General features: G+C 36.0%; 2 protein-coding genes, 1 long non-coding RNA gene and 1 pseudogene across 3 annotated transcripts; 2 read left to right on the forward strand and 2 right to left on the reverse strand.

Moving 5' to 3' along the window:
- Window positions 1-338: 338 nt before the first annotated feature.
- LOC128172825 (uncharacterized) lies at window positions 339-6,510 on the reverse strand. Its single transcript, XR_008242333.1, has 2 exons — window positions 6,371-6,510; window positions 339-631 (listed from the first exon to the last, which is right to left on the reverse strand). It is a non-coding gene; the product is annotated as an uncharacterized LOC128172825 (long non-coding RNA).
- Window positions 6,511-7,630: 1,120 nt separating this feature from the next.
- On the forward strand, window positions 7,631-8,690 carry LOC128172684 (uncharacterized; annotated as a pseudogene).
- Window positions 8,691-12,175: 3,485 nt separating this feature from the next.
- LOC128174718 (uncharacterized protein F54H12.2-like) lies at window positions 12,176-13,753 on the forward strand. The gene is made up of 2 exons (XM_052840198.1): window positions 12,176-12,297; window positions 12,451-13,753. Exons 1-2 carry the CDS (start codon window positions 12,176-12,178, stop codon window positions 13,751-13,753), a joined length of 1,425 nt encoding a protein of 474 aa, XP_052696158.1.
- A 6,768-nt stretch (window positions 13,754-20,521) lies between these two features.
- LOC128172739 (uncharacterized) lies at window positions 20,522-23,765 on the reverse strand. The gene is made up of 4 exons (XM_052838492.1): window positions 23,100-23,765; window positions 22,842-22,976; window positions 22,642-22,734; window positions 20,522-22,352 (listed from the first exon to the last, which is right to left on the reverse strand). Exons 2-4 carry the CDS (start codon window positions 22,957-22,959, stop codon window positions 22,009-22,011), a joined length of 555 nt encoding a protein of 184 aa, XP_052694452.1. The 5' UTR covers window positions 22,960-22,976; window positions 23,100-23,765; the 3' UTR covers window positions 20,522-22,008.
- Between the last annotated feature and the right edge of the window lie 2,252 nt (window positions 23,766-26,017).

Raw genomic sequence — 26,017 nt, forward strand, 5'->3', positions numbered from 1 at the left:
GAACAAACTTGAATCTACACCACATGAGAATACCTCCACACAAGTTTAATCTTTTCAGGCCGAATAGTTTTTGAGAAGAAGATTTTTGAAAAATACCAACAAATTTTCAATAATTCTCAATTATCTCTCCTTTAAAGAGGGCGTGGCCCTTCATTTGAACAAACTTGAATCCCCTTCACCTAGTGGTGCTTAGTGCCAAATGTGGTTGAAATCTGCCCAGTGGCTCTTGAGAAGAAGATGAAAATATGAAAAGTTTACAACAACGACAACGACAAATTGTGATCAGAAAAGCTCACTTGAGCCTTGGCTCAGGTGAGCTAAAAACAAAATAAAGGAAACATTATTGCATACTTTTATTGAAAAACAAATTTTCACAGCTAACAATTGTAAATTACTTTAAACAGCCATAATTTTGTTTGTTATAATTTCTTATCAAACACAAACCACAACAAGGCATGATGCTTTCTTAAAGTTCCATTACAGTAACTGTTCATGAATTATCCAATTTAATTTGAATTACTGGTAAATAGTCTGTAGAACACATTAAGGAATATGCATGTGGGTAGAGGTGACAGGTTAACCTCAAGAGCTGAAAAGAATCAACAGGTAAAAACCATGTGGCCACCAATATCTGAAATTAAAAAAATAAATAAGCTGTGTTAATACATGTACCAGTACTAATAATAGCTGTGTTTACATTAACATATGCATAGTATTTCTGAAAAAAAATACACTGACCATGCAGTGTAATTAGTATGACATATCCCGATACGTGACATTAGATGGCACAGGACAGTTTTTTTGATACATTTCATTGTAGCGTGGGGACGTGTGTCTTCGGAACCCTGTAACTAGAATTTCCTCAGTTCCCATTCAGCACAAATACCTTTAATTCACTCTTTATAAGGCCAATGACCAATTTCTGAAGAAAATTAATAGTCAAAACCTGTAAAATTTTCTACATACTGGTTTTTATGAGATTTTGACCCTATCATATTTTGCTAATTTTTCAGCTTTTAAGACCTCCCCCAGCCAATTCCCTGCAAAGGGTTGACCTTCTGTACGATGTGCATGTTGCACCATCACATGTCAGAAACTTACCGGTGTATAGTTTATAATGTCCCATCCACCTACTTTTCGTGTTATTTACCCTACCGTCTGTAACTTTCATTTTCAATGTCTAAAGTCAACACAACAGTCATAGCCGCAGGTTTCGCATTTTACTTCTGAATCTCATGTACCTAACATATGGGGCCTACATATTGCATATCAATTTCAACAATAGACATCCCTCTAACTAATTCTAAATCATTAAAAATCATTTCATGAATTTTAGCAACACTCATAAGCCTTCAAGTACAGCAACTCTCAATTTTACAAAAATATTGACGGGAACTTTATCCGAAACTGTACCTTGCTACCTTTAACTTACACTAACATTCTCTGAAAAGTCATCTTGTCTTAAACTTACAAAGCTTATGCTATTCTGAGAAAAAGTATACCTCATTTTGCCAATTCCATTAAGTATTAAGAAAAATATGGCCATTTAAGTGAACCCAGCATTTCCACTTTCCTCTATTTAACACAGATTCATAGGGCTCTCCATTAAAATAAAGCATCTTTAGAGGTCAACTGTTGTTCAACCTCCCTAAATAAGAAACCTTATTCAAAACTACATACATATACATGATATTATCATGACAAAAGCATCACATCACTTAGAAATACCCTTACATGTATACCCTCCCCCTATTTTTTGATTTTCCTAAGAAGCATTAGTTTGAACACCTTAACCTAATATCATGAAACTTGTGGCAATTCTCTTGAGTCATTTCTCACACATATTTGAAAACAACCATCACTGATATTGAAAATTGATCTTTTCTTGATAAATGGATGAAATGTAACATTTTTTTTCACAAAAAGACATGCCGCCATACATGTGATTTCTTGTTTTCATGAAACAGTAAGCTTATAGTCATATTTAGTGAATATCTTATTTATTCTGGTTTCTAGTCTCCTTTTAACTTTGCTAAAATAGTGAGACCTACAAGTGTGATGTCTGCTCTTAATTAAAATGAAACTCAAACACAACCGGGTACCTGGGGAAGGATGAGAATTCCATGATAAATGTTCAAATTTTACATGTTTTCCTACATTTTTGATGCATATATACAATAAAAGGGTAAAAATATTTTGTTTCTTGATCATTTCGAGAGTGATTATTATAGCAGATGTTATTTCAAGGTCAAATGTACATTTACATATCCAACATGTAATGGTAATGGAGACAATTGGAAAGAGGGGGTGGCTTTTTGAATTCTGTAATTATATCTAAAATATCACTTTTGGATAGGAAGGAGCAGAAACTTGAATTTTTTTACTCAAGTTGATAACTGCATTTGTCTACATGTGAATTTTATTTGAAAGAAAAATATGCTGTTTTTAAAAAATTGAGTTATATAAGTCAGGTTGCTTAATGTTATTTCATGAAATCAGACAGCAAAATTGCTGCAAATTTATGATTTAAATAATTCAATTGATCAAAACTCTTTTACAGTATTAATTCTTATCTCGGTAATTAACTTAAGCCTATTAATTGTCATCATGATAGGAAATACCTATACTTTCTAAGCCAATTTACTCTAGTGGTGGTCATTCTACACATTGATTTACCGGTACTTCCCTTGTATATTATAGCTAATAAATCATGTAATGACATATATAACCAACAAAATCATCCATTTTCCCAAAATAGACAACTTTTGGTACAAAATCCACTCAAAATTACAGTTAAATGAGAAATCTGAAATACCATGTAGTCTTGAAACTTACACTAACATTCTCTGAAAAGTCATCTTGTCTTAAACTTACAAAGCTTATGCTATTCTGAGAAAAAGTATACCTCATTTTGCCAATTCCATTAAGGATTAAGAACAAGAGGCCAATTGGCCTTAACGGTCACCTGAGTTAAGCATATATCCAATACACAAACTTGTCATGGAGTCTCATATATGCATCTAATTAATTAGGTTTCATACTGGAGTAGAAAAATTATAAATTTGTAATGACAACCACATTTAATTCAAAAAGAACTGTGAAACCTATAATTTTGGTGAAAAACTAAAAGATCTGGTCTACAAAATACCGGTAATGAATTTAGTTTTCCTTTCAGGTGTGTGGGAGTAAAGACGATAATTTTTTAACGTTATATGCATTAGCATCTATACATCCATTTTGGCCCTGCCCTAGAGTCAAAACCCATACCCCAGGGGACATGAAAATTAAAATTTCAGTAGAGGACTTCCTGGTAAACATAATTATTAGTCGTTTTTTTATACAGATGTGTGAGAATAGAGAAAAAGATTTTTAAACATTATATGCATTAACACTTTATCGCCATATTGCCCCCCCCCCCCCATGTCCTGAACCCCTGACCCAGGGGCCATGAATTTCACAATTTAGGTAAAGGAGATTGTGGATATCATAACCATGTATTCAGTTTTTTGCCCACATGTGTGGGAGTAGAGAAGGAGATTTTTTAAATCATTTTTACTATATGGCCATATTGGCCCCACCCTAGAGCATGAACACCTAACAAAGGGGTCATGAATTTCACAATTTTAGTAGAGAGCCTCATGGACATCATAATCATGCATTTAGTTTTTAACAAATATATATGGGAGTAGAGAAGAAGATTTTCTAAGATTTAATACATTTTTACTATTTGGCCATATCGGCCCCACCCTAGAGCCTGAACCCCTGACCGAGGGGTCATGAATTTCACAATTAAAGTAGAGGGCTTCATGGACATCATTATCATGCATTTAGTTTTTAACAAATATATATGATAGTAGAGAAGAAGATTTTCTAAGATTTAATCCATTTTTACTATTTGGCCATATTGGCCCCACCCTAGAGCCTGAACCCCTGACCCAGGGGTCATGAATTTCACAATTAAGGTAGAGGGCTTCATGGACATCATAACCATGCATTTAGTATTTAACAAATATATATGAGAGTAGAGAAGAAGATTTTCTAAGATTTAATACATTTTTACTACATGGCCATATTGGCCCCACCCTAAAGCCTGAACCCCTGACCCAGGGGCCATGAATTTCACAATTTAGGTAGAGGGCTTCATGGACATCATTATCATGCATTTAGTTTTTAACAAATATATATGATAGTAGAGAAGAAGATTTTCTAAGATTTAATCCATTTTTACTATTTGGCCATATTGGCCCCACCCTAGAGCCTGAACCCCTGACCCAGGGGTCATGAATTTCACAATTAAGGTAGAGGGCTTCATGGACATCATAACCATGCATTTAGTTTTTAACAAATATATATGGGAGTAGAGAAGAAGATTTTCTAAGATTTAATCCATTTTTACTATATGGCCATATTGGCCCCACCCTAGAGCCAGAACCCCTGACCCAGGGGCCATAAATTTCACAATTTTGGTAGAGGGCCTCATGGACATCATAACCATGCATTCATTTTTTTCCTCACTTGTGTGGAAGTAGAGAAGAAGATTTTTGAAAATTTGGCTTTTTTTGCATATTTGGCCCCGCCCGTGGCACCCCAGGGGTGGTAGAGCCATAAATTTCACAATTTAGATTCTTCTTACCATAGAGATGCTTCACACCAAAAATGGTAATGATTGGCCTTGTAGTTTTCAAGAAGAAGTTAAAAATGTAAAATTGTTAACGCACGACGCACGACGCACAACGCACGACGACGGACGAAGACCAATTGCAATAGGTCACCTGAGTGACTCAGGTGACCTAAAAATATGGCCATTTAAGTGAACCCAGCATTTCCACTTTCCTCTATTTAACACAGATTCATAAGGCTCTCCATAAATAAAGCATCGTTACCTAATCTTTTAGAGGTCAACTGTTGTTCAACCTCCCTAAATAAGAAACCTTATTCAAAACTACATACATATACATGATATTATCATGACAAAAGCATCACATCACTTAGAAATACCCTTACATGTATACCCTCCCCCTATTTTTTGATTTTCCTAAGAAGCATTTAAGTTTGAACACTTTAACCAAATATTATGAAATTTAAATGCTTCTATTCTGATCAATTGAATTTTTAGGCAGCGTGAAATTAAAACCATAGCAATTGATACTTTAGTAAAAATCATGAAATTTTAACACGGTGGAATTAAAACGACCTACAGTATTTCATCCGAACAGCCTCAACATATAAATTTCTGCTATACCATTTTTTATTAAGTGAATTCTACTAAGTTTTTTTTTGCAAATAAATTTAGCGAGGATTTTTTTCTCTTTCCTTAATAATGACAGGTTTTTAAAACAATATTATGTTTAGTATGTATAAAATTCCATAAACAATTTTACAAAGCTTTGGATTTTAGTTGCACAATGAAAAAATGAGGGATTGCACGATAATACTTGCTCATTTTGAAATTTAAAGCATTGTTGATTTCTTTTACTATAGAGATATGCACAGAATGATGTTGCTCTGTGATGCTTTGCCAAGATTAAAAGCATGAGAGAGAGATCGAGGGAGAGAGAGAGATCTGAGGCACATGTAGTAAAAATTATTACATACATTTGTCTTACTGTAAAAATTGTTTACAATGTAGATGTATTCTGCATGTAAAGTTTACCTAAAATGAATCAATAAAATTCAATATATATAAAAGATAAACTAATCTCAAAGAATTTACAATGGTTCTGTGAAATAATCAAATCTTGAGAAGAATGTTTTATAGATATCAGGGAACATTAACCTAAAATCTGAACTTAAAGTTCTTTTCATCTTGCACTCTGTTTTACATGCTCTTTCACAGGCGATAATCATATATAACGGCGAGCCAGACAAAAGTTCTAATTTTAATTAGACTGAATATTTACCATGTCAAATATATTTATTTAATTAAGCACAAGCCTGTCCGAGTTCTTTAATTCATTGATTAAGTGGAGGTGATATGGTAAAGATCTGCTATATTCAAATATTTAGGGTAAAGTTATCATCATGCAAACATGCACTCTAATTACAACATTCTACTCTTGTGTGCCTTTGGACCCCCACCCCTTTTAATTGCACTGTTTTACAGTGTGTGGTGTGTTGTTCAATACAAAATAAGACATACATATACATAATTATAAATAGAAATTCAAAAGAGTAGTGTGCAAAACATACACGTGAAAATACATTGGACAGATAATATCCCGAGATTTCTCTGACTCAAATGCCCGCTTTTATATTGTTACGCACGTCAAAAGCGGAGGTTAGAGTCAGAGGAATGTCGGATTAGATTGAAAAGTGCACAAACACTTTGAAAAGAAAAAGTCAATACGACATATTCTGTATTGAAACATACCTTTATAATCTGTCATACGTTAGTTGAGCTGAAATTTCCACTATCGCCGTCTTGCAGGCCATTCTTCTGACACACCGCTATCACTGAGTATCAGCTGCTGTTCGCAGTCAAAACATGGCGAGTTGACATGGTGAATCGTACGATAATTATTTCTAAAACTAATAAGACTAATAAAAACTAACAACGTAATTATCGACGGAATTAACGAAATTGTTTCAATAAACACTCTGATTAACTATATAAAAAAGGAGTTCGGTTTAATGACCTGTACGAAATCTTTTCAGCAGGAGTTACTTTAAGTGTGAATTTTGCACTATTTTTTAAGCCAATAACGAGGAATCAACATTTCCGGAAAAATCAATATTTAAACCCCGATATCTCTGCTATGCAGTATCCGATTTTAAAACGAATTTAAGTTTTGTATTCAGCTTTGCAAACTATACAATATGCATATAATTTTATGATTTTTATAAAGTTTTATGATCAGTACGAATTGTTACAGTAGAAATTACTTTCAGTGAGAATTTTGCACTATTTTTGAAACCAAGAACGCGGCATCAAAATTTCCGGAAAAATCAATTTTTAAACCCCGATATCTCTGTAATGCATCCTCCGAATTTTAAACGTTTTTCAGCATTAGATTCAGCTTAAAAAGCTCTACAAAATACGTATACGTTTTTTGTTTGAGCAAAAAATTCATTTTTTTGAAAAATTTGATTTGCTTCCGGTTTCGACCGGAAGTGACGGATTTTTATTATATAGCCTCATTACAGAGGTAAATCGACCAAATCATAACCATTGAAAATTGCAAGCCTCTATCTTAAAGCGTTTTTGAGAAAAGTCCCGGACAAAATGACTTTTTTAAAATTTTAAAAATGACGTAACGTCAAAACGGAAGTGACGTTGTCTTTAAAACTTTAACATCTTTGAGGGACGATAACTTGCTAAAATCTCTGGAGGTTTCATTGTAATCGGTTGAAAACTTTTTTAGTTATGAAGCAAAAAATGAGTCAGAAAAAAAAGAAAAAGTATAATAATAATAAAAAGAAACCGAAGAAAAACAAAAGGGTCTTCCGTTCCGGAAACGGAAGACCCTAATTACACTACGCTAGATGATGACAGTCAAAGACAGCATCCTATTTTAATATCAGAACTTACAGTCAAGGAATAGTCTGCAGTCAAGGAGGAGTCTACAGTCAAGGAGCAGTCTACAGTCAAGGAAGAGTCTACAGTCAATGACGTCATACCTTTGATTACACACACCACGTGATCTAAATTGTATATAAACTTAAATCAATTTGGAAATTTTACCAGTTTTTTGTAAGTTCTTGTCGTCAGCAAGATGGAGCAAAAACACCAAGATCTCATCAAAGCAAACTACTCTACATTGGTAAAAAAGATGATGTCTGGTTCAGTAGCAGGACACTTATACGCTTCGCACATCATTACAGATGAAATGAGACAGCAAATAGAAGCCGAAAAGACCAGTTATGACAAAAACAGGAAACTATTAAACATTATTTTGCGTCGAGGTTCTACTGCTTTTATGGGACTCCGAAAGGCATTACTCAAAGCTAACCAAGGCGACCTATCAAGACTCCTGATGAACACTGATGAAGATTCAAAAACCGAATACGAAAAGAAGTTAGCCATGGCAAGGTCGTTAGTGATCAACATGAAAGACAGGGGTACGTCTGAATCTAAAAAAGACGAGCGTTTGCAGGAGCAAAGATGTAGAATACCATTAGATGACGTAAACGACCTCTTTCTCACTGTCATGCCTTACAAGGGGATACTTTACATACATATCCGACACCTTGCAGAGTCCCACGGCCGACTCATTGCCACAAAGAAGGGGGTTACCTTTCCTTAAGACCGATGGTTGAAGTTTGAAGCTCTTTTACCAGATATCCAAAGCTACATCGACAATGTCGGACAAGAAAATGACGAAGCACAGTGGCATGTTGGCGGAGGAGTGTTCGTTTCGTTATCACCGAATAATCCTACAGTAGACATAAGACATTTCTGGAAACCAGATGACGCTACACAACCAGTCCCAACAAAGAAAGGAGTCACACTAAACAGGAACAAGTTGGCAAGACTTGGCTATGCTGTCGAAGAGATGCATGAGTATGTTCCGGAGTTAAAAGACGTAGAACTTTTCATGCTGAGCGAGTCTCACCAGAATCAACTTGGAATGCTTAACTGTCCCGAATGTACTCCTTTCGGATATGACCCACAAGAGACTCTACCCTCCTCCATGGAATGCAACCCTGGAGATTCTCAAGATCTAATGAACAGGGAGCGTGATTTTGAATGACAACTTTTGATATATATCTATACATCTATATATATATATATATATATATATATATATATATATATATATATATATATATATATATATATATATATATCATGTGTGAAAATATTGTATTATAACAAAAATAAAATGATAATCGACCAAACAAGACTTGTGTTTTGCTATAAAACTGTGCTCTTAGAATCATGTAGATAGTTTGTGTCAAGTATGTCAAACTACACGGATTACTTACGGGAGCTTTATTATACACCCGGTAAACCAGGCGCATTTGCTGGTCCTGAAAAATTGTATCAAGCTGTAAAATCAGAGGGCAAATATAAGATTGGTAGACAAAAAATTAAACAGTTTTTAAATAACGAAGATGCTTACAGCCTGTTTAAGCCGATTCGAAAGACATTTCCTCGCTCAAATGTGGTTGTTGACACGATTGACTCTATGTGGGATGGTGATTTGGCAGACGTCAGCAACATAGCGTCTCATAACGATGGATACAAATTTCTGCTTGTGTTAATAGACATATTCAGTCGATTTTTATTTATCGTTCCTTTGAAAAATAAACAAAATCAAACGATCATTGAGGGGTTGAAATCTGTTTTTGAAACAGGACGAAAACCGCACACGTTGAGAACAGATAAGGGTAGCGAATTTAAAAACCGTTGGGTAAAAGCTTTTCTAAAGAAAGAAGGTATTAGTGTTATATACACCCAAAACGAAACTAAAGCAAATTATGCGGAGAGGGTAATACGCACCATGAAAAATTTAATGTATCGTTATTTCATGAAGACAAGAACCTACCGCTATGTGACTGTATTACAAGACCTGGTGAACAGCTATAACAAAAGACCACACAGATCCTTAGGTAGCAATGCACCTGCTAGTGTCAATAAAGATAATGCTGACGAAATCAGACTAGATGCATATCTATCGGGTCAGAAAAAGACCAAACTAGACAAGAATGTTAAGGTTCAAGAGGACGTAAAAGCATCAAGCAAAGTATTAAGAAAAAGAATAAAACCTGTGTTTAAGTTCAAAATCGGAGACAATGTGAGAATATCACAACTCAAGCATTCATTTCAAAGAGATTACCAACAAAAATGGACAGGAGAATATTTTAAAGTGAGTGTCAGATATAAAAGAGGAGGAATTCCTGTGTACAAAGTAATAGATTTAGACGATGACGCAATCGAAGGTACCTTCTACGAATCGGAACTTCAGAAAGTCATAAAAACAGGAGATGTATTGTACAGAGTTGAAAAAGTGTTGAAAAGACGGCGTCGGGGGAACATAAAAGAGGCCTTTGTAAAATGGGAAGGATGGCCGCGTAAATTTAACTCGTGGATTCCAGAAAGTTCTTTAGAAAACGCCCAATAAAAACGAGCAAGTTTCATCTATCCTTTTTCATTCAGAATGAGCGTCCGAATGGTATTGACGTCTACCGACTGCTCTGAATATTTTGATAACAAACCAAATTGCTTCCGAGTTCAATTAAATAAGCAAATTCCGTTCGAAGGATATTGGTCAGTTGCATTGACAGAGTTCTCAACAGAGAGTTGGATCTCATCAAAGAAAAAATCGGAGTTGTTTGTGTGTTGTGATATCTGTGAGGAAACGATTGTTGGAGGAAAAGACGCTCCTCTTTTGAGACGCATATGTCTTGGGCAAAGCCCAGAAAACATAACGTTTACTGCACCCTATTACATTCCGGTGAAAATCTGTGAATTACAGCAGATCTGTATATATATAACTGACAGAGAAGGAAACTTGGTTTCATTTTTAGATGGTCCGGTGACCGTGACACTTCATTTCAAAAAGTTCCCTTACGTTTTATGATGAACAGTCAGACTTACGTTAGTGACCCCAGACTCTGGGAAGCGTTTTACAAAAACATGGCAGAAAAAAAGTTTGATCCTTATAAGTACAAGCCTAAGCAAATAGGAAGAGGAAGAAAACGACAAAGATCTTACGTCATTCCTTTGAGGCCACACTCACAATTGGAATCCTCTGTCAACTCAACTCACGTGACTCCCATAGCTGCAGTGGAGGAAAGGGCGAAAACGGAACACGCGAATGATATCAAAGAAGGTGTTCCATCCGTCAAGGTAGACAGTAAGAGTATAGCAAGTAATAGCTTTCCAAAAAGCTTGCCTGACTTAACAAATTTATTCAATGGAAGCATGCATGTATTAATTAGGCTATCATATCAGAAATGAATTTTAATTTTCGTTGCTGATCATAAATTTATAAACGGAACGTGCAAATTTAAGACGAAATGTCAGTCTTTTCTTCGATCTAGAATATGTACATATATCACTTGAAATTCATTTATTTTATTAATTCAGTTTTTTAGGAATGTACACATATCATATAAGTGCATGTAAGCTTGAAAGCTGGAGAGTAAATAGTCGTTTTTTAAAATTGTATTTGACAAGCAATTAAAAAAGGTTGAATTCTCAAATTCATAAAAAAAAACCTAACTATAACTTCAATTCAATTAGAATTCCTTATTTGCAGTTTCGTTTATTGCATGCTCCTACAAAAGTGTGTGTGTGTGTGTGTGGGGGGGGGGGGGGTCCATGATATTTCCATTTATCCTATAAAGTTAAGAAAAGTGCCAGCTGCCAAAACAGTGGGGTGGGGGAAGCAGCCTCCCTCACCTCAACCCCCGATGCTACGTGCCTGTGATGTAAACACATGGTGTGCTCTGGGGTATTCACATGATCACAACGGACTCGTCAACTATTCGGCGCGCAAAAATTATGAATGAGATATTATGGCGCGAAATCCTGCTATTACCGTTCACGCAAGGAATGAACTCATCCATTGGCAGAGGGGTCAGATGAATTTTTTGACATTTGTTTTGTAACAGCTACATACATGTATATTATACATTGGATCGGATGTTTTGGAAGAATTTTATCGAATTAAAAAACACACTAGCTTGATTAGTAATTGTTAAATGTAGTAATGTACATTTAGTAAGACACGCGAGTTATGACCCCTTTTCAAGATTAATGAAATCGCCCAACTGAACGAAAATCGGGTCACACCCCGCTTTGGCGATTTAGGTCCTCCAGTAAACATTCCAGCTGTATAAATATATATTTGTTTTAACCCAAACTGATGACTCTCTTGCAATAATGATAATCCAACGCCAATTATTAATTACATTGTACCGTAATAGACAATATGTTACAACTTATTGCGATGACCCCCTCCCCCTTTTTCACCGTTCAAATATGGTGGAATGCCTGATCTATTTTTAAATCAGGATTACACACGTGCACTGCATGGTGAACGTCCCTTTCACTTGAAAACTCTTGCTCGCTGTTGTTATAACATGCCATATAACATTTTCATCAATTGTGAATGTAAATGCTGACATCTTAAACATGCATCGGTAAATCTTTTTTTATGAAATATCATGATATTGCTTGTCCCATTGTCTGCACTGTTTCGGAGATTGCAACTTTTAAACCTTAGATATGCCTGACGTCATGACGTCAGGCAAAAAGGCCCTGTTCTGGATCTTCCGTCATTCCTACAAAGAAGAGGAAAACGGCAGCACGTTCCAATCAAAACCAAAAGAAGAAGAAAACCAAGTCTCGTAAACTAGCTAAGCAGCGAAAATCAATCAAAACAAAGCCGGTTGCAAAGAAAAGGCAAATACCTGTCAAGAAAACAAAGTCAGCTCAAGTGAAAAAATTCAAGATTGACGCCTACAAGAGTATCTTTCGGGAATAAATATGGCCTTTTTAAGCGGTGATAACAAAGACATAGCTCAGCCTATGGAACTGTCTCTGTTTGCATCTCCTACCAATCAAGTAGCTGTAGAGAAAGTATATTTTACGGAAGCAAGACCAATATCCAGCATAGGTGTATCAGACACACCAATCGAAATTGTAGTTTCGGGTTCGGGTGCAGAATATATAGATTTAAAGAGAAGTAAATTTTACGTAAAAGCACGGATTTTAAAAGCCGACGGAACAGCTTTGGCTGAAGAAGAAAAAACGGGTATCGTCAATCTACCTCTGCAAAGTATGTTTTCTCAGATGGACGTCTATTTAAACAACAAACTGGTGTCCTTCAATACAAACAACTACCCGTGGAAAGCGTATCTCAAGACAATTTTGTTCAGTGGGAAAGACGACTTGAATTCTCAAAAGCAGTCAGAATTGTTTTATAAAGACGAAGGGAAGATGGACGACGCCAACGCTTACAACGGAGGTAATGCTGGGTTGGTGCTACGATATGGTTTTACTGAGCAAAGTAAAACTTTTGAGCTGGAAGGAAACCTGAAGGAAGATATCTTTGATCTAGACAAGTACTTGATAAACGGAGTAGATATTTACATCAAACTATTTAGATCCAGCACCCCGTTTGTAGTCATGTCTGCAGAATCTTCAGCAGCTTACAAACTAGAACTGTTGGATGTCGTGTTTAAAGTTGCAAAGGTACGAGTAGATCCCGGCGTTCTGCTGAACCATAGCAAACAAAAAGAATCGACACCTGTAAAGTATACGATATCAAGGAACGAACTAAAAATGAACACGATACCCAAAGGATCGACTGAATTTTACTGGGACAATATTTTCCCACAGGCTGTACCAGACCGTATTGTGGTAGCTCTGGTAGACCAGAAAGCTGTCAATGGTGATTATTCGGCCAACCCATTCAATTTCGAACACATGGGAGTAACAGATGTCGGTATATACGTCAACGGAGAAAGCGTACCTGGTAGACCACTAAAAACAGACTTCTCTGCTGGACAGTATGTGGCAGCTTACACTCGTCTGTTTGAAGCCTCTGAAAAATGGAACTCTGATGCTGGACTCGTTATCTCCCGAGAAAATTTCGGATCGGGATACTCTTTGTTTGTCTTCACCATCGATCCTTGCGGGTTCGGCGAAGAATATTTAAACCTCATTCGTCGAGGAAATACCAGACTGGAACTGAAATTCAAAGAAGCTACAACTAAAGCTGCCAACGCCCTTGTATTTGCTACGTTTTCTTCCCTGCTTGAGGTGGATAAGTCACGTGACATCAATTATATTCAACCATGAACTCGACGCAGATGTTAAATATTGTGAGAACAGACCCATGCTTAAGACGTTACGTAAAAGGAGTGTTTGCTAGCAACACGCTACCTGCAACTGTGACTCAGTTTCCGAGTGCATTTATCGTGAACACACAACCTTTACCGTTTCCCGGAGAACATTGGGTTGCGTTTATTGTGTTTGACTCGTTTCACGTAGAATTTTTTGACAGTCTTGGAAAATCACCAGCCGATTATAATCCTGATATACAGAACTTTTTCAATAAAAATAAAATGCATTGTACTTTCAAAACAATTCCATTGCAACCCTATTATTCTGATTGGTGTGGGCTTTATGTATTGGTGTATTTAATTGCCAGATTGTGTTTCAAATATTCGTTGAATCGGGTGTATGCTTTGTTTCCAAACATACATGTAAATGATACTTTTGTAAAACATTTTATGCATGACTATGTGAGATATTAATAAAATGAGTTCAAACTGTACAATGTGTTATCATATAAATATGAGGTTAAACGCCACGTGCTCTCAGTTTAAGAATGACCAAGGAAAAAGAAACAGTGATCATGAACGACTGGTGGAAAACGAAAGCTTTGCTTCCATTTTCTGCCCCTACGACTATTTTGATCTGTGGTTGCACACAGAATGGTAAAACCTATTTTACTAAATCACTTCTCCAACATGCGAACGGAATGTTCTCTGTTCCGGTGGACAAGATTATTTACGCCTACACCGAATACCAGCCCATCTTTGACGACATGTCTCGGTCAATCCCAAACTTCACATTACACCAAGGTTTGCCGTCTAAAGAAGACATAGAACAGTATACGGAGGGTGTCAATCACACCATCTTGATCTGGGATGATTTGATGTTAAAAATAGCTCAATCGCAAGATTGTGTTCACCTGTTTACGGTGACATCTCATCATAGAAACGTGACAACGGTGATGCTTTCACAGAACCTTTATCCTCCCGGGAAATATGCCAGGACCATATCGTTAAATTGTCTGAATGTTATTTTGTTTAAAAATTACCGCGATTCCAGACAGGTTATCACGTTCGGTTCTCAGGTATTACCGGGACAGGTTTCTTTTTTCAAAGCCGCTTATGATTCGGCGACCAGAAGAAATTTTGGGTACTTACATGTCTGCTTAGAGCCTACACAAAAGAGGGAATACCAGTTAAGGTCTTGCATACTCCCCGGAGAAGATATGGTTATTTATCAACCTATATAAAGTTGTAGTTAAAACATTTCGTCTTAGTTGATAATCATGAAGCAGACGGTGAAGAAGCATAGAGCTCTTTTAAATTTCCTTTTGTATGCTGACAGTACACAACAAAAACTAATTATGAAAACCTTTACTAGCGAGCAATTCGACGTGATGAGTGAAATAGCTCTTAATATTTATACTGGTACATATCCTTTACCCAAAAAATATATAAATGGACTGAGACCATTCGAATCAGACATTCGCAAGCTGGGATCCAGAGAAGTGAGCAACAAGGAAAAACGTCGAATATTATTAAACCACATTGAATTGGTGCCTTTATTATTGAAACCCATCGTGTCGAGTTTTTCATAAAACATGGCAAAAGAATTTATACTTGTACCTAAATTAAAGTATGACCGTCTTGTGGGCCAGCATGTCGAACAACAATTGTCCTCTACAGAGACTCAAAATACTCCGAATTTCCCAAAGGAACTTATGGGCGATAAAGAAGATAAAAACAACATGTTACAAGAAGGAAGGGGTTTTGTCAGCAAGAAGCAAACTATCGGCAGACCTCCCGGAATATCTGATGGTAGACGCAAAAAGAAGAACAAAAACATTCCTTGGCTGGCGTATTGACATTTATCAAATGAAAATAAAAAACATTTTTACATGACTGGTGAACGGAATTCAATAAAAATGATGTACAAATATACATTTTAGCGTTATCGTTATTTTTTTTAAAATCCAAATGGCAATGTATCTAAATTGGGTAGAATTCTACGTTTGGTATAAACCATTTTATAGTTTTTTGTTTCGACTCTGTTGAGCAGTTTTCTCTTTCTACTGTCCCTCGAAATTTTACAAGGATTGACGATCTCGATTTTACTTTCGGGTGACGTACAGATGATCGATTTTATGGCCTCGAAATTGATTAATTTCGAGTTGGCCAAGTTCAATGTAAATCCTCGAACTTTACATTCTTCTTTGCCAGACGATGTGCGATAGGCATAGTTCTTTGGACCCCCCGAGACGAATTCAACAATGTAGCCGTCTTTGGGGCGGATCTCGTTCGTTAATTCTCCTAAGTAATTACCTATGGGAAGGTAACTCAAATCGTCCGACCGTTTCGTCTTAAAGATGACACTGTCTGTATCTAAATACAATAAGTTCTCATTTAATTGATCGAGAACACTGTACAATTTCAGTCGAGCCCACATAGTGGTAAACGATGCAAGGAAGATATTGGTTTTGTTATCGAATTGAGTAAATAAAGGACTGTTGCTCCATTCTAAATGAAGACTGTCTTTTGAGACGATATGGAAATTGTGGGGGATTTTGGTCGGATAAGAGAGCATTTGAAAAAATGTATCGGCCTCCGTTTCGTGAATAAACGTCGACTGTTGCATGCCCAACCTCTGACCAAATTTGCCCCAGAAGCTATTCAAATAGAGTTTGGCTAAACATCGCAACCCTGGATTCAGCATAATTTTATCGTATTCTAAATCTATGCCCTCTTTTTCTTTGTAATCCTCGATGTATTTACGTTTTGCCTCTTCCGTTTTACAATCAACTGGAAATCCCGACGCCTCCTGTTTGATTTTTAAGAACATGTTGACGTACTGAGTAAACAATCCCCCCTCACACGATTCGGCGTCGTACATGGACGACTCGGCAAAGTGATAGACTTCGTAGATATTCAAGATTGTGTACCCTTTAGACATAGCCATTTGAATTTCAGGAGTACACCACGTGCCCGTGATGGCCCTCTCCTCTAGGGAAGACGTGCAATCGTTCTGATTTTCATTGTCAGCGCAAGTTCTACACAAGGGAAACTTCAATTTTCCATTCGAACTGTAAGGAAGCACGGGGTGATAGAGTTTTCTAGGGGGTAAAATTTTAATTTTAGCAAGTCCAAAATACTGAGAGATGTCCTGAAAATTGTCCGTGACGATGGTAGGATGTCCAACGGGATATTGACAATATTTGTTTGTCCATGGATAAAGACTGGTAAAGTCGTAGTACTGAATGGTTTCGTCTTCCGCCGCCTTGTAGTGCAATTTTATGGCATTAGTTCGACCGCCAAAAAAACTATCACGTGGGTCCAATCTGTCATGTATATCCAATGTCGACACGAACTGCTGTAACGCCGCATTCTTTTCCAGTTGATATTTAAATTGATGTTCCCAAATAAAGACGACTTTGTATCCTAGATCCTTGAGCTCTCGTTCTCTCTTCTTCGTCATTTCATATAATTCATGGATCGTCTGATTGGTGGACGGATGTCTGAGATGATAACGATCTTCGGCGTAACAAGACGGACAACCGTGGAACACACAACCTATTTTTTTTGTTAAAAAATGAGAGAAAACAATAAACGTATTTTATGGTCAACACTCGGTACGCCGCCGCCGCCCCTTCCCCCCCCCCCTTCAATTGAGGGGGAGAGGGGGTAAATGTTAAAGATATATAGGTTTATGGTCTTACCATAAAATTCGTAAACTGTTCCTTTTCCGGTTGGAGAGGGGACAAATCCGTCACATCTGTAGTTCGTGCCTGGAATCTGATATTCACCTCCGTTAAGAGCGTGTGAAATATTAACGGGGTTTCCCCGCTGACGGCTTTTTTCCATTAACCACTCTAACCATTGAATCGAAACTTTACTGTAGTTATCGCGTTTCGTATACCCTTGAGAAGGCACGACTGCTATTGGACTCTCGAACTGTCGTTTGCCTATTTGCACGTTCTGGTCATTTTGAAGGTCGACTAAGGAGACCCATGATTCTTCTTCGAAGTTGACTACTTGCAGTCCTCTTAAATGTTCGATGTCGTACCATTTCGTGTCCCCGTCTTTGGTAATTTGCATTTTTTCCTTTCCCTTCAAAAATAAAGACTTAAAAATGCCCATGCATACACTTGCGATGGTGACGTAATCGAAAGGGTCGACTCCATAAGAAGTTTGTGTTTTTAACGTCCCATCTGCTTGTGCAACGTGTTCTTCGAGGGTCGTCACGTCGATCATTAACTTTCTAAATTCGAGACAGCCCCGTCGCAAGATATCGACGTCCGAGCGGCAGTATTGCAACATTTCTTCTCGAAAATGAAACGTCTCGTCTTTTTTCGTTGCATGCCAGTCTTCTAGTTTCTTTCGCTCTTCTGTCGACAGGAATTGGTATCCGTAGTACTGCAAGTCTGGATACGGGCCCACGTAATTTTGATGAGCTTTGGTGTTGAATAAATGAGGAAAGTATCCTTTGCAAAGTTCTTGTAGACCAAACGCTTCAGGTATTTTAGCTAATTTCATGGGAAGAAAATTGAGAGAATCCATGAAAGTTAAATTCAGTTTTTGGGCTATGTGCATGTACATAATTTTGGAACCATTGTATATGATTTTGCTTGGTCGAATGGAGTGTCGGTCGATGAGAACTTCTAAAACGGGGTACAAGTCAAAACTTTTTGCATTGTGTGCAATTAAAATCGAGTCTTTGCAGTGCTTACTGGTGACGTAAGCGCAAAAGTGTTCGGCGGCGTAGTCCCCAGAAAACACCAGTTCCCTTTTTCCGCACGTGTCGTGACATGGTGGTGAAACGTATTCTCCTTTGAATGTCCTAGAGCAACTTCCACATCGTGTTCCGCAATGACTGCAGGTGGCACCCTCTACCAATTCCTCCTTTTCGCATTTATGACAAGTGCTCTGTAGTACTGCAAAGTTAACTTTGTGTTGCATTAAACCACAGGATGGATCACGGCAGTTCTGACATAGTCTACAGTTGACGCACTGACGTGGCTCTTTAACGCAATGTCGACATCTGACAAGAGACGGACTGTAACCCGCCTCACACTGAAACACGTCATCTTGCCGTGTCTCAAAATCGTAAAGGAAGAATTTCTTGTTTCGCTTTTCGATGTCGGATCCAAACGGTTTCTGGTAACAATTATGTTCTCCGGTTTGATATTCTTGGCAGTTAGGGCACTGCCATTCTTCGCAAACGTGTAACTCGGGTGAACGCTTCACACGTTTCAGAACGACTCTACACTTTGTACACTGGTAAAACAGGTCGCAGGCAGGAGTATAACTCTCACTTTTGACTGTTCGTTTTTCTTTATGGCTTTTGAAACACACTAGAGATCGACAAACTCGACCACAGGAACGACAGCCCATTTGGACATCCGTTTCCGGACAGTTGTTGCGTAAACATACCTCACAAGAAGTGGCACAAGAATGTTTCGATTTATCTTTATACGGTTTTAAACAGGTATGACAAAAGTATGACGCTTTGAAAAACCCTTGTATACTGGCTATCCCGTGCCAGTGTTTTTCGTTTTCCGAATCGATGTGGTATAGATAAAGACGGGGTTTTTCCTGGTTCTTTGTCACCCTGACGAACTTGTTTCCTACTCTAGAGGACACGACATTGATAGAGACATCAAGTAAGGTTTCGAAAGGTTCGATGTCATTTAGACCTAAATATCTGTCGGTGGGCACCCCTGCTCTTTGACACAGCCACATCGCTAACTCGGTTTGCTTTTTTTTTCTCGACGTTTTCAGGACGTTGTCATAATAAGTCTTGGATACAGTACGGTGTTTGAGAACGTGATCTAGCATCTCCTCATTGGAACCATTCGTCCCTAATTGTGACCACGTATCCGCGTCTACTTTTTTACACGTTTTGAGAAAACACAGACCAATGGAAATAGCCATGCATAAATTGTTATCGTTTTGTACATGAAAAAGTGATTTTTTTTCTTTCTATGCTATTTTTGGGTCCGAAAAGAGAAGTGATGGGTAGTTTTCTAGGGTTACCTCCTCCTTTGGGCAAATCGATGGACCCTATGGTGACCAAAAGGCTTTCGTCTATGGGTAAGCTTTCGTTCGAATTGAGTACTTTGACGATTTCTGACATTACAACATCTGCATTCAGAGCTTCCCAGGACTGTAGCGGGACGACTATTGCATTGTTGAGACTCGGGTGACTGATGACCACCCGTCCCAGATCCGCATCGTGACCCCTGGCCTGCGACAACAGGTCGTCAAACATGTCGTGCAAATTGTTTTGTATGTCTATTAATTTCTTACCCCGCCACTGTTCGTTAAATTTGACTTTGAATGTTGTGTCGCGTACCCAATGTTTCATAAATGTTCTGGTATCCCTCTTCCAAATATAGTAAGGTTTAGTTGATGTGTCCTCAGAATCGGAGCTCTCCTCGCCGCCCCCAAGCTGTACACTCGTTGAAGGCTGATCGCCATCAGCAAGGGTAGGTCGACTTTTTTTGGCAGGAGATTCCATCTCGGAAAGAACCTCCTGCCATAAGTCATCGATGTGCTTTTCCCACTGGAGTTCTCTTAACCGGTCCTCAATCTCCATGTCACCGGTAAGACCATTGACTGCAGCAAACAACTGTATTGTTTCCGGGTCATGCAACGAATTAAGGATTTCTTTAAGAAGACTCTGGCCTGCCATGACTTGAAATTAAAACAATTCATATTTTTAATACACCAAATTTAATTGATACAATTACTGATATGACACTTTTTTTTAAATAGCTGAAAAGATTAATAGCTACTTATTTTTCTGATTCAATAATTATTTATTAACAGAATTAATTGTTCGCACCTCTAAGTCACCAAAATGAAGACAAGACACTTTGATATTGAAAAGTTTATTTTTTTCCCTAAAAAAATATACAAATATAAAATCATGCAAACATGTAACACAAAAGGTTATGTTTTACAAAAAAAATACAAGCATATACAAAAGATGGAAATAAAAAAAAAATTCCACTTCGTTCATCAACATCATTGATGATCTCAATGTTAGCACCATATGGAAACTAGAGAAGCACCATGAGTACATTAATGTAAATCTGTAAGACAATAATAAAAAAAACGTAAACATGCGAGACTAGTTTTTTTTTTAAGTTTTACACACAATCATTTACTCAGTATTTATAGATTACAAAACTAAAAAACAAAAGCTTCTTGCATAAACAAGTCTACAGAATCTTGTGGGAAAAATTTTTTAAAAAATACAACAAAAATGTTACTGACCGAAATATTTATTTTTGCTAACAAGATAGTCAAAGGGAAGTAACTTCTAAATGCAAAACAGAAAGCATGAAAATGTAGCAACATAAAAAAACTTTCTCAAAACAGACAGTTTACCATTAATGTAGAATGTTCTGCTAAACACAACAACTTGTAAATATAGATAAAAAAAATAAGGTTTAAAAAATTAGACCAATAATTTTATATTGTATAGTTTCTCTCCTTTGCGTATCCTAATTAAAGAAACATTTAACAAATGCATATATGCACGGAATCAAAACTACACTGCGCTCGTTTTGGACCAGTTGAGCTTTTTTACACTTTGATATTGAAAAGTTTATTTTTTTCCCTAAAAAAATATACAAATATAAAATCATGCAAACATGTAACACAAAAGGTTATGTTTTACCAAAAAAAATACAAGCATATACAAAAGATGGAAATAAAAAAAAAAAATTTCCACTTCGTTCATCAACATCATTGATTATCTCAATGTTAGCACCATATGGAAACTAGAGAAGCACCATGAGTACATTAATGTAAATCTGTAAGACAATAATAAAAAAACGTAAACATGCGAGACTAGTTTTTTTTTAAGTTTTACACACAATCATTTCCTCAGTATTTATAGATTACAAAACTAAAAAACACAAGCTTCTTGCATAAACAAGTCTACAGAATCTTGTGGGAAAATTTTTTAAAAAAATACAACAAAAATGTTACTGACCGAAATATTTATTTTTGCTAACAAGATAGTCAAAGGGAAGTAACTTCTAAATGCAAAACAGAAAACATGAAAATGTAGCAACATAAAAAAACTTTCTCAAAACAGACAGTTTACCATTAATGTAGAATGTTCTGCTAAACACAACAACTTGTAAATATAGATAAAAAAAAATAAGGTTTAAAAAATTAGACCAATAATTTTATATTGTATAGTTACTCTCCTTTGCGTATCCTAATTACAGAAACATTTAATAAATGCATATATGCACGGAATCAAAACTACACTGCGCTCGTTTTGGACCAGTTGAGCTTTTTTACACATGAACGTCTTGTTCTGTGCCCTACTGGCTCCTCCTCCTCCTCCTCCTCTATCTCCTCCATCTCTGGTGTACTTGTGATGGAAGAAAGTGCACTGTTGGAAGATGGTGGTGAGTGCATCACCATCAGTGGGACAATGCTCAGTTGTCCTGGTGAGTATACGGGGTTTGGGTGCTGCTGCTGTTGAACGTCTGGGGATTCCCTGGCCATGGGTTGCTCATGAGTTGCACATCTTTCCGACAACCATTTCTTGATTAAAACTATGATGACTGCTATCGTTGTAGTGATTGCCCACATTAAAAAGGCTACAATTATAAGAAAAAAAGTACTTTATAATTTATTGTAATAAGTGATGACATGTGAAACTTGCATTTAAAAAATATGTAACTTGTATTTACATATCATGGTTTTTTCTGAATAGTGCTGAACTTGAGTTACTTAATTAAAATAAAACTTTGATAATTATATTGTATTTTAATTTTCATTTACCCTACCTGTTTTAATTTATTGTGTTTCAATAAGTACATCTATTAGAGATGAACAAAATATTTGAGTTAAACAACATAAAGTTGAAATAAGGTTCAATGTGTTTACCCAAGGCCATATCCGTCAACGATCCGTGTTCTTTTGCAGATTCAGCGTTGATGGCATTTACAACCTTATTTTTAAGATCATCTATGGATGTTCCTACAATAAATAATCCAAATGCTTTTTTAAAAAAAATGTCCAATCAGTTTTAAGAACTCAATCTGCACATCCTAATGTAATTTCATTTACATGTAAAAAAAATTTACCATGTTTCTTAACTAAAGTAACATCGGTGGGTGGCGTGTTCACTGTTAAATGTCTAGTCTTAAGGGGATGTCTCCGAGGAAGATTGGCGCTTGTAGTTTCTTTTGTTGTTGTTTCCATTACACTTGAAGTTACCTCTAAAAATTAAACAATAATAATTTATTGACTGTTCCTTTTTTAGTGAAGAATTTTAATCGACTTTCTAGAAAAATAACTTATTTCCGATTGTAAATTTAACTATCATATTAAAAAAAAATTACCGTGTTTTTCAGACAGTGTACTTTTTGCCTCTTTTGTTGTTGTAGCAGTTGTTGTTGTTGTTGTTACGGTCCTTTTAGTTGTCTCTATAAAAAAATATGACTATATATTTAGTACAATTTTATATTTCCAGTAAGAGTTGACTCATTATCCTACAACAACAACAGATTCTTTAAAAAATAGAGAGTTGATTGACTAGATCGCTTTATTTTACTACACATTCCATAGTAAATCTAACTGACTCAATGGACCAATCCTTTCGACGTTAAAAGTCACGTGACTACTGGCATTAAGATTTTCCCCACAGTGAATGAAAGTTTCATTGATCGCCTTCACATGATAAATTCTATTGACTCGATTGGCCAATCCTTTTGACTCTATAAGTCACGTGACTTAATCAAACGAAGAATTTCCCACAGTGATGTTCCAGTAAATAATACATGTATATGCGTTCCCATTAAATTCGGTATATAAAAAATATCGTCCCTACGGTAATTATTTTTTTTCTAACGGACCTTTTTTTTGTTTGATTACATTGTTGAACTCCTTTATTAAAATTTCTTATACATTTTTCATAGATACAAATTATTTTATAAAATTACACACACATATATAAATATATATGAATAAATGTATAAAGTACACTTACCAGTACAAATCTTTTGAAATCTGTCACGCATAATAGGTCGGACTCTCATCATCATTTCACAACGACATACAACTTTTTTTTTTTACATTCTTATTTGTGAAATTCGTAAAAACGATTAAATTTTTAATCATATCATTTCCTCTTCTTTTTTTTTTAAATAACGTTATAAGTGCTCTTTCATTCTTTTTGAACTAATTGTTTTAACAAGTGCAATGTGACAACAATAGAAGAAGTACGATATTACACTGCTCGGATAAGACATATTTATAGCATCCTTTACTAATATACCGTCGACTGAATTGTGGTGGGAGCGAAACAACAAATCAATTAAATCAAGATAATAGAACCAGCTTAATAGTTAATTTCGGATGAGTCAGTTACCCATGTTTTACATTTTTTTTGTTCACACTGAATACATATCCTTGTCCACACTTATAAAAAGTTAACACATAAGTATACCAAGACTTCATTATGTCTTGTGTTAATATATGTTTACAATCATAAAACCATTTTAAACTTTAATGTAGTACACCTAACGTTTTTAAAAAAAATTAATAATTCATCTATTAATAGTTATTCGTATCATTTAAAACGTTTAAAGTTGGTATAAATAGTTATGAACTGTTAATTATCTCTCTCGCTAGGGAAAAAGTGAGGAGGGATAACAAAGTAGACGACACGGCTCGGTTAATACAAACAAATTAATGCGTCCGTTATTGCTATACTGTAGACTGATTTATGCAGAAAAATCAAATTAATTTACGATAATCTTTATTTTTGTTTAACCTTTGTTCAATGTTTAAATGTAAATATCAGAAGTCACTATTATTTATATCAATGTCAGGCTTGTGCTAGGAGCGTCCAAGAGAGAAGGGACATTCTAAAGCTGAAACAACAATTAAACCGACATAATAAGGTCAGCCCAAATCCTTCCTTAACACGTACAGGGCAAATTGAGGTTAACGTTATCTCAACATTACAAGTTTAGAAAAAGAGGCTAGTATATTATATCAGAGGCTGTAAAATTAGACCACGTTGTAAAATAAATGTGTCGTTTCACGGTAGATCGGTCTCTAAAACCCCCTTTTGATCAGAATAAAGACGTTATCAGAACCCGCATACCAGGTTGCAATAATTGGCTCGAAAAACATTTTTGATGGTACAGAGTGTGTATGGTTGATTCGTATAAATAACAATTTTTATCGAATTATGCATATATCATTGTACACTACAAATGCAATCATGAGAAATATTATAAGACCGTAGTAAGTATTGCAATATTTATGTACATATTTTAAAATAAAATAAACACTATTTCATTTCCAACCGCAAATGAGCATATGATGTGGCCTTACACAACATACTTTGTACTTGTATATACACGTTATGAATACTGGTTTAAAGTACTTGTCCTCATTCCCTTATTTAAATGAAAAAATAATTGTTAGGTGATTTTTTTAAACGGTTAAAAGGTAGATTTAGATCAATCCACAGTATCTTATCTCATCCCTTTATTTGATCAAACTACTAATTGCAATTTCATTTAAAGTTGGAATATTACTGAAAAAATTAGTAAAGGACGCATTGTCCGTTAATAAAAGTACTAATATTAGGTCAGGTCGGGATACGTTACACCATCTTCACGCATGTGTGAGATGAAACATTTTAGATAGATATAGAGATTGAATAAATCTACATCTACTCAGTATAACGAGGTCAGGTCGTGTTAATCTACTTTTGCGCATCTAACCACGCATGTATGTCATGATATAGAGCGGTGTTTTTAAATTGACACTGTTCCCACCCTCAGTACCTGGCTCTTGGGCTTTCCCACCCTAATTGTTTTAAAACGCGGTTAATTATCTAATTCAAATTTTCTAAAGTGCCTAATGCCACGTTCACAGTTTTGGTAGAGTATAAATAAGGGGTTGTTAAAAACTGAATTATCATCATTGACAAACTATCGGACAATATGGCAGAAGCATTCCTTGAATTTCTGTAAGTAAAAATGTTCCTTTTTTTAAAAAAAAATAATTCCTTATTTTTTTTTTCTAAACTTGTTTCTTTTTTTACTATACATTAATTGTAAAGCTAAAGAGTTTAAGAATAAAAATTTCTTTTCACAATTTTAAAACCCCTAAATGGGTTGTGATTAGTGAACGAAACACAACAAAGTAAACGGTATTTCACAAGTTATAAACTGAGTAGGCATAGATTCGTTCATTTCATTATTACAAATTTAAAGGCTATTTTATGCATTATTATTATTTA

The sequence above is a fragment of the Crassostrea angulata genome, chromosome 2 (assembly GCF_025612915.1).
Source record: "Crassostrea angulata isolate pt1a10 chromosome 2, ASM2561291v2, whole genome shotgun sequence".
Taxonomy (NCBI): domain Eukaryota; kingdom Metazoa; phylum Mollusca; class Bivalvia; order Ostreida; family Ostreidae; genus Magallana; species Magallana angulata.

Coding starts and splice junctions, on each gene's coding strand:
- LOC128172739 (XM_052838492.1), bottom strand. CDS start 22,959: ATGGAAACAACAACAAAAGAAACTACAAGCGCCAATCTTCCTCGGAGA. Junction 22,735..22,841: donor TACTTTAGTTAAGAAACATG/GTAAATTTTTTT, acceptor TATTTATTGTAG/GAACATCCATAGATGATCTT. Junction 22,353..22,641: donor GTTGACGGATATGGCCTTGG/GTAAACACATTG, acceptor TTATAATTGTAG/CCTTTTTAATGTGGGCAATC.
- LOC128174718 (XM_052840198.1), top strand. CDS start 12,176: ATGCCTGACGTCATGACGTCAGGCAAAAAGGCCCTGTTCTGGATCTTC. Junction 12,298..12,450: donor GAAGAAGAAAACCAAGTCTC/GTAAACTAGCTA, acceptor GGCCTTTTTAAG/CGGTGATAACAAAGACATAG.